Below are 15456 nucleotides of genomic sequence, written 5' to 3'. Positions count from 1 at the left end.
CAGTGGACCCGTCCTCCCCTTGCAAGAACCCGTGGCCCCCAGGACTTGAGGACACGCTCATGCTTCCTCCCAGGACCAAATCCTGCCTCGTTACCCTTCCTTCCAGAGCTTCAGAAGGCAGCCTGCGCCTCGTTTCTGACCTCACTCCCCGAGGTCCTCCACCCCACCTGGGCCTCCTTTAAACCGTCTCCTCCGCAGCCTTCTGGGCCCGGTGTGGACCAGGCCGGAGCCGGGGGAGGTGCCCCGGCCACCGCGTCGGTGCCGTCCTGTTTGTCGGCCAATGTCCAGGCTCGGTGACACTTGCAAGAAACAGATCCCCACCCCGGGGGCTCAGAGTGTCATGGAGCGGGAGGCGAGGGGTGGCCTGGGAGGAGACGTCTCTCCTGGACTCTGAGGGGGGCTGAAGGCAGGGGCCGGCGCGGCTCGGGGGGGCCCCCAGCAGGGTCCCCGACCTTGCCCGGCGATCAGCGGTGCAGACCCTGATCCCACGGCACAGGAGATTCAAACACCTCCTTGGAAACAAAACAAAACAAAACAAAAGAAAAACACCTCCTTGGAATCCAAGGAAGGAGAAGGAAAAAAGGAGAGAGGAGAGGAGACGGACCTTTTTTTTTTTTTTTAAAGCATAAATTAATCATTTGCCTCTCATCTTGGGATGTGTGGCTGGAACGTGTGGCAGGGAGAAACGACCACTGCTCACAAGAGTCCGCTAAGTGCCACCCCTGCTAGGTGGGCTCGTCCTCCCTCTTTCTAATCCATGTGCTTCATGTGTTATACCGCGTCTCAAGGATCCAGAAAATTATAGAAAATAACGTAATGACATAATGAATACCCTGTGTTCCTCCTTCCCAGCCTTGTTAAGTCTTAACATTTTGCCATATTTGGTTCAAATTTTTTCTTTCCTCCCCCCAAGGGATAGCACATCACAAATCCGGGCGGAGCCGGGGGTGTGTCTGTCTTGTCCACTGTCCCCACAGTCGCCGCCCTAGGCGGCCCCAGCCCTCCGGCCTGCGCTCTTCCCTTCCTGGGGTCATCCTCTGGGGTCATCCTCTGGGGTCATCCTCTGGGGTCGTCCTCTGGGGTCGTCCTCTGGGGTCGTCCTCTAGGGTCGTCCTCGGGTCATCCCTGGGGTCGTCCTCTGGGGTCGTCCTCTGGGGTCATCCTCTGGGGTCATCCTGGGGTCGTCCTCTGGGGTCATCCTCTGGGGTCGTCCTCTGGGGTCATCCTTGGGGTCGTCCTCTGGGGTCGTCCTCTGGGGTCTTCCTCTGGGCCACCAGCACCACACTACCCCCTCCTGTACCTTCAGCTGCTCCCTTTTCCGGCTCCTTTGGGAGAGCATTTAAACAGGCCTACGCTCTCCCGCCTTGGAAGGTGAACAAGCACGCCTGCTATGGGGTGAGCTGTGTTCCCCCGAAACGTGGAAGTCCGAACCCCAGGACCCGGGAATGTGACCTTATTGGAAATAAGTCTTTGCAGAGGAGGAGGTTAAGATGAGGTCGTTATGTTGGGCCCGCACCCAGGAGGGGGTGTCTCTGTCAGAGCGGCTGGCGCCCAGACACACGGGGGAAGGCGGCCTGAAGGCACAGGAGAGGGAGGCCACCGAGGAGCTGAGGCCCACCGCGGCACCAAGGCCAGGAGAGCGAGCGCGGCTCGGGCAGGTTCTCCTCACGGCCTCCCCTCCGGAGCGGCCAGCCCAGCGGCGGAGCGAGGCAGGAGGCGGACGTCTGGCCTCCACAACCCTGACACAATAACCGACTTTGTGGTACTTGGTTCCGGCAGCCCCGAAACTCACACACCTCCCTGTGTTTCTGCTGTTGCCTGCCCCTGCTCCCCTCACAGCGGGCTCCCCTCATGGCCTCTGCTCCCCTCACAGCCTCGGTTTCCCTCACAGCCTCTGCTCCCCTCACCACCTCTGCTCTCCTCACAGCTCCCCTCACAGTGGGGTCCCCTCACAGCCTCTGCTCCCCTCACAGCCTCTGCTCCCCTCACAGCCACACTCCCCGCAGGGGCCAAGGCTTCTCCTCACACTTGCTGCTACCTCAGCAACCTCCCCCTCAGCCTACAGCCCACCTATCTGTGTCGTGTGTCCCCACAGCTCTACCAAACTGAGTCTTTCTAGGGTCAACAACGATTTTCACGTGGCCAACCTTGTTGGCCAATTTTCAGTCTCCTTCTGGTGAGCATCTGACATCACTGGCCACACCTTCCTTCTAGAGGCATCTTCTCCATGGGCGCCCATGGCTCCAAGCCCTCCTGGCCACTCCCGTCTCCTCTGCCAGAACCTCTTTCCCCAAGAGGCCTTTCGCTGTTGCCGTTCAGTAAGGCTTTGCTCCCAGGCCTCCCGTAGCTTGGCAGCTCAATCGCACTTGCGTTCAGTGACGCCACCGGCCAGTGCACCGTCGCCCTGCCGAGCCGCGGCCCCTCACACAGGTGCCTCCACACGGGCGCCTCTGCTTCGGTGGGTCTGAACCCAAATTCCAGGCCTTCCCTGTGTGTTCTCTTCTTCTCCCCTCAGAGAATGTGGCCGGTCACGGGGGGCTGTCCTGGGCCGGCTAGTTCGGCCCGGTTCAGGCCAGTCAGAGCCAGTCAGAGCCAGTCAGAGCCGTGCACCTGAGGCCTGGCCCACCTGGCTCCCAGAGGGCTGGGCTGCTCGCAGGGATGGGGCTGCGGGGACGTGGGCCCTGCCTCCCTCATTCTCGGGGGACCCTCCCCAGCATTTCCCTCAGACAACAACAATGCTGATCAAACAAAAAAGCCAGAAGATTGATTTCCACCACGTCCCCGTGCTTGACGGCCAAGCGTTGCCCCTCTTCATCCTCCTATTTAAACATTCTCCTCTCAAGCTTTCATCATTTGCCAGTTAAGTCAACTAATTTTCGACTAAACCCAATTTCACTCATGGATGGAGGAAGAGCTCGGTAATTTTTCCTCATGCCATGTACTATTAATGATGCTTGAAATTATGCAAATAAAATTAATGAGCACTGCCGATTCTGGCCAGGGAGGAAGGGAAAGGCTTAATTCAAAATGTCCCTGCTTGGGGCACTGGGGTGGCTCAGTCGGTGAAGCTCTGCCTTCGGCTCAGGTCATGGTCCCAGGGTCCTGGGATCGAGCCCCGCATCCGGCTCCCTGCTCAGGGGGGAGTCTGCTTTGCCTTCTGCCCCTGCCCGCCACTCCCCCTGCTTGTGCTCTCTCCTTCTGTCAAATCAATCAATCAATCTTTTAAAATAAATAAATAAATAAATAAATAAATAAATAAATAAATACCCAAGGAGGATTGGGCATTCAGGAGGACAGAGGCGGGTGCAGGTGCAGCCCATGGAGGCTCTAGTCCTGCTTCCCCTCCCCAGGAGCGCAATGGTGCGATGGGGCTGTGAGGCCCCCTCCAGGCTCTTGCCCAGCATCCCTCACCCCGGGAAACTTCCTGCAGCCACAAAACTAGATGTGGGCTCTACGCATTACCCCAAATATCACTCCAGTGAGCTGGTTAATTAAAACACCAAAACACGAGGAGCAGAGAAAAGCGGCTCATCCGTCCAGCCTTGTTGCTTAGTCAGTGGTGAAGACATCTGCCGTGAACATCTGTGACAAACCACATCCAAGTGGCAGCATCTCTGTCCTGTTCCCTTCCCCACGCGGGTCATTTAACCAGACCAGGAAGGCGCTCTGTCACAGAAGCCAATTGGGGCTCTGGACTCCCAATTGGGATCGCCTTCACATCTCATTGACCTACTTTCCAGGTAACCAGGTGCTGCCCACAAGGAATGGCTCCCTAAGGCTGGGAGGTGAGGTGACCCGGATGATTCTCCTACTCCCTGCAGAGCCCACAACTATGCCACGAGTGTGTCCAATGGGATTTCTGCCCGTGACTCCTTTCCAGGCTCAGTCGGTCACCATCTTGTTATGGGTTGCATCACGTCCCCCCTAGAATTCATGTTGGAGTCCTAAGCCCTAGTATCTCAGAATGTGGCTTTATCTGGAGATGGGGCCGTTAAAGAGGTCATCAAATTGAAATAAGGCCATTAGGATGTGTCCTAATCCACTGTGACTGGCGCTCTTAGAAGACAGGGGAACGCTGGACACAGACACATACACAGAGAGAAGGCCACGTGAAGGCGAGGACAGGGAGTGGGATGATGCTTCACAAGCCAATGAACATCACGGGTCACCAGCAAACCACCAGAAGCCAGGGGACAGTCTGACAGATTCTCCCTCACAGCCCCAGAAGGAACAACCCTACTGACACCTCAATCTTGGCCTTTTGGCCTCCAGGTTGTGAGACAACTCATGTCTGTTGTTTACGCACCCAGCGTGTGGCGCTTTGTTCCAGCTGTCCTAGCCAACTGACACACATCTGGATTGAAATCTCTGTTGGAATGGAAGGCCCGCATTTAGGTCGCATTGGGGTGGTCCCGGCAGAATGAGCTCGAGGAGCTCACGGCCCTGGCGTCCATCTGTCACAGGGGCAAAGTACATCCAAGAGAGGGCATGGAACAAGGGACATTCTGGGTCAGCAGGTTCCCACCTGATGCCCTGGGTGAGGCATGAGAGGCCCCGCCATCGGGGCCACTTCCAAGGGGTGCCTCCTCAGCCCACCCCTGCAACCGAGGGTATCACGGGGGCTTTCAGGTATGCATATGTAAGCCTGGGAGGAATCCGCACACGCTTTTGACTAGTCTTCTAGGGACCTGAGCCTGAACCCCGGGCCCTCACCCTGCCCTCGTGACCTGCACTGGGGACAGAGGACAGCTCTTGTGAACAAGCCATGAAGGTCAATGTCCCAACCCCACAGCAGCCCAGATCCTGGCAGTGGGGGACTCCAGGGGAGGCTCAGAAAAGCCACAGCCCCACCTTTTCCACTTGTCAACCTTCACTGCTCATTAGATCACCTTGGGAGCTTTGAGAACTTGATACTTGGAGCCACTCACCTCCTCCAGACCAATTAAATAGACACACCAAGAATGGGCCCAAATGTTGGTACCTTTTCTAAGGCTGCTCTGCAGCCAGAGGGGTGGGGGGCAGGAAGGTAAGAATCCCCACCTGAAATGTATTCCAACCACAGCTGATGCTCTTAATTTTGTAGACATAACTGTATTACGTCTCCCAGGGAAGGTGGTTTTCTTTTTTCTGTTTTTATCCTTTTAGTTGTTTCAAAATTGTTTCTGATAACAGATTTAGAAAGCCCCTTCATGAGGCTATTCCCTGGGGTGTCTGGGCTGTTTACAACAGCTCTGCCCTGTCTGAGCAAGAGCATTCACTTGCATCTACACCCCACTGGGGACCAAGGACAGAGCTGTCTGAGCACAGTCCTGGGCCTGCCCATTTAACAAACTGCAAATCAGAGATGAGGTAACCTCTTTCTGGAGCCCCTGCTTCTGGGAATTTCAGACCCACATGAGCCTGGCATGAAGTGACATGTTGGCCGGAGGATATGGAGTCTCTGTGGGGTGTGTGAATGTGTGTGTGTGCGCACACCTGTGCATGCATGTGTAGTGCCCTGCATGTTGTGCACAGGAGTGTGTGCATGCACACGTGCAAGGGTGTGTTCGCCTGTGTGTGGTGGTGTGAACTTATGCATAGAAATGTGCATGTGTGTATACGTGCATGAGCTGCGCACACAGGAATGGGCGTGCATATGTGGTTGTACACTGGGGCATACACGCATGCACATGTGTGAATACATGCGGGTCCGTGTATGTAGTGAAAGAAAAGGCAGCAGGAGGTATTTGAGATCTTGATACTTTACACTAGGGCCTCACTTTCAAGACCTCCTCAGTGCAGTGACCTCCCCTTTCACTGCTCTGGCCCTGTTATGAGCAATGGCAGCCTCAGCAAACACAGGCTCAGTGCCAGGCCCAAGAAGTGGCCAGAGGAGGAAGACCTGCTCTGGGCAGGTAAGGACTCAGGATGAAGACTGAGGCAGGAGACACCCCAGCAGGGGTTGAGAAGCAGAGCAACTGAGTTAAACTCCCATCTCTTAAGGAGACTTGTCAAGTACTTGCTCTCTCATGAAAGGATGATTCTCTCAGCGTGGTTGTTGGGCCATCACAAATGCATGGGAGAGGCCTTCCCTCAGGGAGCAGTAAAGGAAGGAAGTTCTCATGTCTCTGGCCCCAGAAGATGCACAGCCAGGAGGGAGGAATCAAGCTGAACACCGTTTGATAAACATGAATTCATCTAATCTTTGAGGCAGGTCAGGGTGTCAGCAATGCTGATAGGATGCTCCACACTCACGGGGGACTTTGTGTGTGTGGCAGAGCCTGGGATGACGAGTCCAGACAGACTTCATGCCCAGGAGTCTTCCCACTGCATCTTGGGGTCTCTTGTAATGTAGGGGACAAGAGCCCCTAGACCCTTGCTTGTTGTTCTGCCCTAGGCAGGTCTGGCTCACGACTACCCACAGCCCTTGACTGTGCCATCCACAAACTGCCCAAGACTTCTTTGACTTCCAAGACACTGGGTCCTTTTTCTCCTTCCTCCTCCTTACCACCACCATCATCCCCCCATTTGACTTTCCTGTAGGAAGTTTCAAGGCCAGGCAAAGATGGTTCTTTTCATCATTTGCAAACATTAGCAGCATTCTGCTCCACAGTGTTGATGCATCTATGTCTTCTGTTCGGAAGGAGCTGGGGGTGAGCAGCAATGTGTGCTGGCGGGTGGCGAGTGGGCACACACAGCCCTGAAGTGGCCCACACAATGTGAACAGCTCGGTCTGACGATAAAATGCCACCAGGGTGAGAGCCAGAGTGAGGGACATGCTGGTTCCCTCTCCCAGCGCTGAGAAGCTCATCTACGGGTTCAGCACCAGCACTCGGGGACAGCTCCCCACCCAGGTCCTTCCCACTGCGGGGACATTCAGCCAGATTTTGGGGGGGGGTTCTCTTCCAAGGTGGCACCTCTTCCCCCAGAACCCACTGCCTGCAATCTGGGATTGTGCTTCCCAATACTGCCACAATTGTGCAGCCCATCATTACTCCCGTCACCTTCTCCTTCTCTATACACTGTTCCTCTCTGAAGACACTTTTCAACTTTCCTAGGCCTACTGGAAAAGTTCATCAGCCTATAAGAATGACTCCAGTGGTGTGAATTGCAAGCCATGGGCATAAAAACCTTCAAACCAGTAGGTTATTTAGTGGTCTCCCCCTACTCAATACAGCTGGTCCTAGTACTGCCCTCCGATCAAGGTCATGAGAAGCACTCCTTGATTTACTGGCAGGCTCCAAGTTGCAGGGGAAAACTGCAGGGGCTGAGTAGCTGCCCGAGACCACGCTAACCTAAGACTGTCAATGGCTTTGTCCCCATCAGCATCATCCTCTCTCCAACACTCCTGTGCTATGGAGCACCAGCATTCATGGCCAGGACAAAATGCTGATCAGAGAGAGACATCTAGAAGCAACAGACCATCAAGATGATGGGTGGGCTCTGGACAAGAATGACATTTTAGCTTGAAAACCACCCTCAGGGAATCTCTGGGTGGCTGAGCAGTTTGGCGCTTGCCTTCGGCTCAGGGTGTGATCCTGGAGTCCCAGGATCGAGTCCCACATCAGGCTCTCTGCATGGAGCCTGCTTCTCCCTCTGCCTTTGTCTCTGCCTCTCTCTCTCTCTCTCTCTCTGTGTGTGTGTGTGTCTTTCATGAATAAATAAATAAAATCTTAAAGAAAAAAAAAAGAAAAAGAAAAAAAAGAAAACCGCCCTCAGAGTAAGTTAATAGGCTGGTGAAGAAAAGTCGATTTGTAGGCAACAACTCTGGGGCCTTTCTTAGTCATGTCTTATGAGAAAGAGGAATAGAAATCCACAAAGCACAAACCCCTAACCATAAAGAAAAAGAAAAAGATCACTGGCTTTAATTACATTAAATTAAGGCTTCTGTTCCTTGGGCTCCACCAGGGAGTGGGATGGAGAAAGAAATGACAAAGACAAGCCACAAATTAGCAGAATATTTTTAAAAAGATATAAATTGCATGGGCTTTATATCCATCATATATAAAGAACATCTACAACTCAATAAAGAAGACATACACAACCGAGCAGAAAGATGGGCAGATGACACGAGTGGGCATTTCATCAAGAGGAGAGAAGGATAAGCAAATGACAGAATGCTCAGCTTCATTAGTTGTCAGGGAAATGCAAGTTAAGAACCTAACAAGGTATCATGACACAACACGACACCCTCAATTAGGAAATCTAATACCCCTACATATGGGTGACAACCTGGCCCCTGGGAATCTCCAATGAGTGGGGCTAAATTGGTGCCATCACTCAGGAAAACAACTGGCATTACCTTACAAAGCTGAATTTTCACACAACATCAGTTCCGGCAATTGTACACTTTAGTCTATGCTGAAGAAAAACTCAGTCTACACCCAGGAGAAACTGTGACACAGGTACCCCACGTACAAGAACATCTACCATAGCATCACTCAAAACAACTTACAAAAGCAGGGAGAACATGCCCACAGTGTAAACACTGAAAAATAATTATGGACCATCCACATAATGAAATCTCATACAGCAGTGAAATTGAACAAGAGAGCCCCATGGAACAACATGGATGAATCTTTGAAACATAATAGTGGGTGAAGAAAGCAAGTCTCAAGCATTACATACAGTAGATGCCATTGACACAAAGCCCAAAGCAAATAAAACTAAACCATATACTATTTATGAATAAACCTGAGTATGAAAACAAAAGAAAAAAATTCTGATGTAAAAACAAAGAAATAATAAACACAAAATCCAAGTCGCAAGTTTCCTCTAGGGGGAAGCAGAGGGATTCATGAGAAAAGGGGCACCAGGTGGACACAAGAGTCCTGGGAATATTTTTTCTTTAGATTGGATCACAGAATCATGGGAGAACACCCCATCCTTACACTTCGTAATAACATCTGTTACAGACATTATTGTGTGTATCAAATATCATAGGAGAAACGATAAATAGAGGAAAACGGTCTATATTTCTATATCCCACAAATGCAGCAGTTAAACCTAATCAGACTTGCATGCAGGCATGCACACACACACACACACACACACACACACACACACACAATCCCACGCCCTCTCGTCACCATTTCCCACCTCCAAGAACATCAGGGGGACTCTGGAAAGGGAAGCGTCGGGGAAGGGACAGGCATCATTGGCCCACCTCACCACCCTGCAGGTCTTACTAGCCCCCATAATAGGCCCAGGAAGGAGCCCAGTTCCAGAAGAAAAACCCCAAGGCTCCACCGGGATGGCAGGCATATAAGACACCATCTACATGACACGGCTCAATTCTCCACACCAATATTTGTCAGCCACTGAGTACAAATGCTGGGACACCTGTTGGCCCAAGATGGAGACACGGACCTTTGAACAGCACCATGCAAATATGCCTCCTTGGTGCATCCCAAACATGACCAGGTACCAACGTGGAGGAGGAGGAGGAAATTAGGAATGTCACTATGCACCGTAAGCCAGGAAGCCTCCCAGGGCCCTGCAGGTGGAGCAGGGGCTCCTGGGGGACAGCCTCCCCTTCCTCCCCTCCCCTCCCCCCGGCACTCACCTCTGCAGCTCCTTCAGGGACACTGTGATCCGCAGGCCATGGCCCAGGACATAGAGAGTGGCCAAGATGTCTGCCCACTGCACCATCTCCCCCAGAGGCCCGCCCTTTAGCACCCTTGGGCTGAACACGTCACCAGACTCCTCCGTCAGGAAGCCGATGTGAACGAGGATCTGGGGAGGACACAGGGTCAGCGTGGAGGAGCAGTAGCACTTGCCCTGCCACCCCCAGGGAGACCCGGCCAGCAGCGGTCGCTGTCTCCAGGCTGGGCCTGGGCAGGCACTTTCTGGCATCAGCAGGGGGACCAAGAGGCAGAGTGACCACACTGGGCACTGGGGATCAAAGTGAACAAGATGGTCACGTCCCGCCTTCAAGGCGCTTACGTTCCAGATGGAAGAGGTAGACAACAGTAAACACAGACAAGAGATATATTCATGAAATGAGAGGGACTCTGAAAGAAATAAACAGGTGATGTGAAAGTCAGGTAAATATTTATTGGATGGATGATGGATGGATGGATGGATGATGGATGGGTGGGTGGATGATGGATGGGTGGGTGGACAGATGGATGGATGTGAATGGAGAGATGGGTGGATGGATAGATGGGTAGATGGACAGATGGGTAGACGGATGGGTAGGTGGACAGATGGATGGATGAACCTACAACCTCCCCCAAACAGGCTACATTATTCCCAATATTCCAGGCAAATGGCATGATTTTTCTGCCTGAATCGAACAAGACATCTACAGAACACAGAGCCCCTAAGTGGTGGAGTGGAGGGTTTGTCATTCTACCCCAAACCTGAAAAGGGCCAAGGGCCACCACATGCATCTATCCTGGACTCTGCCTCCCTTGCCCCAGCCGAAATCCAAATAAATTCCATAAAACCTTTTCAAGGGCAGACCCGGTGCCCACTTGGAGGCCTGGGGCCCTGAGCTCATTTCCTAAGCTCTCTGGGCTCAGCAACCTGAAAGCACAGAGAAGTAGTACCTGCTTCTGGTCCCTCCAGGAGCTTCCCAGCTTCCGTGCCAGCCGCTGGGCAGCCAGCGCCCACTGGGCTGTGAGCCGCTTGGTCCGTTTCTTCATGAAGATTAGAGACTCCTTTCCACTGCCCATCAGCTCCAGGAGGTGGGACAGGTTGCTCCGGAAAACTGCCTGGAGGGGGTCCAGACATGGGTTCTCCAGCCCTCAGCCCCGCAGCCGCGCCACCATGGTCACCTGCTGCCTGGGGGCAGGGGCCGGCACCCTCCCTGGGAGGCTGGGGTGTACTCTAGCTTCTCCTGCCCTGTATAAGGGCCTGCCAGCCCCCACAGTCAGGGAGCCCTGCTCTCACCCACCAGCACCAACCCCCCAGCCAAGCCTGTCTCAGCCCAGCCCTGGTCATCCTTCTGTCCCGAGCCCTTTTGTGTGTGTGGGGGGGGGGGGGGTAGTCAGCAATGACAGTTTCCAGGGGTCTCAGCTGCTACACGGAGGCCGCGAGGGTGCTGGTCAGAGCTGGCGCTGGGACGGCAGGGAGGCTGGGCCCCTCTGAGTGGAGCTGGAGTAACTGGATGCCTTGAACAAATTAACTGCACTCCCTAGACCTCAGAGTTGCCATCTGTTCAGTGTGGTCGCATAAGGGACTGCTGGGAGGTTTACGTACAAATGAAGTGTCTGGAAGCCTTCCAGGAACGACAGCTATCGTTACTATTATTCTAGTCCGTTTAGGGGGTGCCTCCAGGGCCCCAGCTGGCCCCTCAGGTAGGCCAAGTTCTGCAACATCGCCAGAAGGTGGGACGGCACAGTCAGGCTGGCAGGCTGGGACGTGCCCCCCACCAGGCACAGGGGCCGGCCTCATTTTACCAGGGGCAAAGGGGTCCTCCAGCTGTCTCTTAAGGATGCCCCGCCTGAGGAGGCCGGATGACCTGTCCACCAGCCCCTCATGGGCCCACCCACTTCCCAGGCCTACCTGGACTTTGGGGAGGGGCTTGGGGGCCGTCTGGGTGGCCGTCTGGTTCCTCCAGGGCAGTGGGGGACAGAACCACTCAACCTCGCTGAGGTAGATGAGGAAGGAGCACTCGGTGCCGTCCACCCCGAAAAAGGCGTAGCAGGGGTCAGAGGTCCAGCGGGCACGCATCCACTGTGGAGAGGGCCAGCCTAGGACCAGGGTGCTGGCACCAACCCCACCCCCCCCGGTAGGCTCTTGGCAGGCACGTCCTTGGGGACCCGAGGTCCCTCAGGACAGGGCCTCTGGGGTACACATTTAGAGATGCAGCAAGGGCCAGAAACAGAGAAGACAGAGACTGGACCCGGCCCTGTGTCCTGGTCACTGGGAACCTCAGGGAAGGCCGAACAGGACCACCGTTCCCCAGGCCCAGAAAGAGGAGGACCCTGGGAAAATAAGGCCAGATCCCCACACACTCAGGGAAAGCTCCAGGGCAAACAGTGGGAGACGCGGCAGCTCAGGGCCTGGCTGGTCTCCACTGGGAGCAGGTTCCATTGAGGCCAAGGTCAGGAGCAGCCTCCAAGGACAAGAGGGCTGGAGCCAGAGTGGGCCCCGCCCACAGTGATCCCCACATGTCACCGAAGAAGGGGCCTGCTGGGGCCACTGCTCTACCCTCTGAGGGGGTTCAGAACCAGTGAGGAGCTGGCTTCTATGGTGTGGACTGCATTCCCAGATGGACGGGCTCCATGCAGCCATGGGCCCCTGGAAGGGAGCTCCCAGAGGTGGAGCTATCTCAGTCCAGCTGGTTGCAAGGATGGGGAGGGATGGGGAGACAGGCCCACTCAAGAGATCTAGGCTTTGTCTGAATGTGTTGGGGCGCAGGCTGCTGGAGGGGTTATTAACCGTTTGTTTGCAGGAAATCTGTTTACTGAAAACCCTGAAACATGATCATCCAAGGTAACTTGGGTTGGTGGGCCAGGCGGACGGCCCAAGCAGAGAGGCGGTCACCCCACTGAGGCTGGCCTCTGCCAGCGGGTACCAGGGTCAGGGGCCGGGGGCCAGGCAGAGAAGTCCTCACTAGCAGAGACATCCCTGCCAGGAGCAGAACCTCAGAGCTAGTCTGGGGCAGGGTCCCCAAAGAGGAAGCTTCCCCCGGGTCACTTCTACCCCCGTCCTCAGCCCCGGGCCTCACCTCCACCTTCCCTGAGCAGTCAGGGAACTTGGGGTCACTGGGCGCCTCGCACTGGTCCCGCCGGCCTTCTGACACTGCAGGGGGAGAGAAGGTCAGCTTGCTGAGGACCTGGGTCTAGCGAGGAGCCCAGTGACGGGTGAGAGAGGCCTGGTCTGCAGGGGGAGGGGTTAGCTCCGGAGCACCTCTCCCTTGAGTCTTCTCACCTGAAAGGCCACCTGCCAAGGGGTCCCCAAGCCTGAGCTCCCTCCCCGCCTCTGCCACTGGCCACCACCCTCCACACGGGCTTTGGAACCAGTGAGGAGCTGGCTTGAATGGCTATGACCAGGGTCTCGATAGGCAGACCTCAAGCACCCGCCCAAATGTAACCCTCTGGGGGGGCCCCCATCCTGCTGCTCCCCACATCAAGAAAAATGGAGGAGGCCACCCGGAGATTCTAGGACTTCTCAGAGCAGGTCACGGTGGGGTGAACCCCAAGTCATCCCACTTAGAGCCTGAGGCAGGAGCCAGGAGAGCGGCTGTGAGGGGCGGGCAGGGCTACCCGCACGCCGGCCTCCCGGGGGCAGAGGGGTCCGGGCCCCCACCCTTGCTGTGCAGGAGCAGGCTGTGGCGCAGGATCTGGTCCACCTTCATGGCGATGTCCGAGACGTTCTGAGCGATGGCCTGGATCCGCTCCATGAGGCCGGCCCCGGGGGCAAACCTAGGGACAGAAGCCGGGCGGAGTCGGTGGCCTTCGGGAGGCCCTGGCGCACGAGCAAGGGCAGCCGCCGGGCAGCGCTCCTGGCACCCGGAGGCCGCCCCAGGATGAACCGAAACGCGGAGCCAGACAGCGCTGGGCATGGAGGCGGAGGCGTGTGCACGCTCCACCCCGGCCGGGGGGCGGGGGATTCTCGAACCATCCATGGGACACAGGCAGCCGCGCAGGCCAGGCATGTTGCACGTTCATGCCCACGTGTGTGCGCCCCCCGCGCATCAAGGGGCAACGAATGCAGCTACAGCAAGCAGAGGGGTTCGTGCCAGAGCCCGGGACACCCAGGCGATGGGGGCCCTTTCCCGGGCATGGCCCGCGGAGTCTGTTTCTCTATTTCCTCCCGGAGGGGCTACATTGTGCCCAAATAAATTCCACCCAAAGCAGCCTGGGGACTTGCCGACTATTAAGCCTCTAGTAAATTATCGTTGGGCTCCTGGGCATGAATCCTTCCCAGGATCTTAAACGCATTTACTGCCACTAACATCACAGCCCTCCACCCTCCAACACTCGCCTGGCCTTTATTTTTGGAGAATTTATTTCCTGCGGTTGATTACTACTCAACCCTCAGACAAGTTTACGCGACACCACCCGCAGGATTTATCTCATTGCAGAGGCCTGCGCGGAGACGGACCCCACTCCGGCCGGGCGGGGGCTTCCTCCACACGTCGCTTGCTCTCCCCGACACGTTAATTCTGTTCCTTTGCACTTGGCACTCGGCCCTCGGGCTCTGCGCACCCTGTTTAAGCTCCATCTACCCCGTTTGAGGACGGGGGCTTTACTGCCCCACAAAATGGGAATTATAGGAAGGAGGTGTCCCCTCGGGTGATCTGTCCACCTGTCCCCTCGGGCCACCCTCCTCTCCCGCCACCACTGCCACCTCCTGCAAGGAGAGGATGAGCTGTGGCCCCATCCCCAGAGGGTGTGGGAGACTGGTGGGGGCAAGGCAGACGTGGGCACGGGGAGGGTGGCAGGAAGGGGCAGACGAGCCCTCGATGCACACACATGTATGTACACACACACACTCAATCCCGTCAACTCTCTCAAAACCAAACTACTGGAAGGTGGCATGCCTCTCTCGGCTCCCTGTGGCCACCGTAACAGCACCACAAATTCATCCCCTCGCAGTTCTGGAGGCCAGAAGTCCAAAATCAACATGTCAGCAGGGTGGGTTCCGTCTGGGGGCCCCGAGGGAGACTCCCCCAACTTCTGGGCGCATCACCCAGCCTCTGCGTGCCAGCACTCGGCCTTCTGTGTGTGTCCAGATTCTCCCGTGGTGCAGGGACCTGGTCACTGGACTAGCCCCCCCCACCACCACCCAGTGTGACCCCGTCTTAATCTGATCACATCTGCCACGGCCTATTTTCAAGTCAGATCACATTCAGAGGCACCGGGCTTCAGGCGTCGACTTATCTTTCTGGAGGACACAACTGGCCTTCTGCTAGATTACAGATAGGAGGGAGGGACTAAAAGATGATGCTCCTTTTGCTCAAAGAGTCCCCAGACAGCAGGGGAGTAGGAACAGTCCTCCTCGGTCTTCAGGTGGCCGAGGAAGGCCGTGGGGAAGAGCGCGGTGGGCATCGCCCTTTACGGTGAACCAGAAAAAGAGCTGAAGATCTGCCTCTTAGGAGCTGTGTGACCCTGGGCGAGTCACTTGGCCTCTCTGTGCCTCATGGTCATTCTCTTTAAAAATGTAGGGCTGCACGCGGAGGCTGCTGTTGCTGGCGGCGTGGTGTGGCTGACGCCAAGGCCGAAGGGACTGGGGCCGGGCCGGTGGCTCTTCTCTACCCTCTGACCCCGAAGGAGCCTTTGTAGACACTTTCCCCCCACTCACTGTCCTCGTGAAAAGTTCAAACCAGGGGATCCCTGAGTGGCTCAGCGGTTTAGCGCCTGCCTTCGGCTCAGGGCGTGATCCTGGAGGTCCCAGGATCGAGTCCCACGTCGGGCTCCTTGCATGGAGCCTGCTCCTCCCTCTGCCTCTCTCTCTCTCTCTCTCTCTCTCTCTGTGTCTCTCATGAATAAATAAAATCTTTAACAAAAAGAAAAGTTCAAA

General features: G+C 55.7%; 1 protein-coding gene across 3 annotated transcripts in view; it reads right to left on the bottom strand.

The window, feature by feature from the left end:
- Positions 1-15456, bottom strand: part of MGAT5B (alpha-1,6-mannosylglycoprotein 6-beta-N-acetylglucosaminyltransferase B) — a 70375-nt gene that overhangs the window by 30682 nt on the left and 24237 nt on the right. For all 3 annotated transcript variants that reach the window (XM_055333688.1, XM_055333705.1, XM_055333698.1), the window contains 5 exons: positions 13240-13355; positions 12659-12732; positions 11491-11661; positions 10533-10697; positions 9545-9714 (listed from right to left, as the gene is read on the bottom strand). In XM_055333688.1, the coding sequence (XP_055189663.1) occupies positions 9545-9714; positions 10533-10697; positions 11491-11661; positions 12659-12732; positions 13240-13355 (696 nt within the window). The remainder of the gene's footprint in view (positions 1-9544; positions 9715-10532; positions 10698-11490; positions 11662-12658; positions 12733-13239; positions 13356-15456) is intronic.

The sequence above is a fragment of the Nyctereutes procyonoides genome, unplaced genomic scaffold (assembly GCF_905146905.1).
Source record: "Nyctereutes procyonoides isolate TBG_1078 unplaced genomic scaffold, NYPRO_anot_genome, whole genome shotgun sequence".
Classification (NCBI taxonomy): Eukaryota; Metazoa; Chordata; class Mammalia; order Carnivora; family Canidae; genus Nyctereutes; species Nyctereutes procyonoides.
Note: the sequence above shows the minus strand (reverse complement) of the source record. Positions and strands in the feature narration are given on the sequence as shown.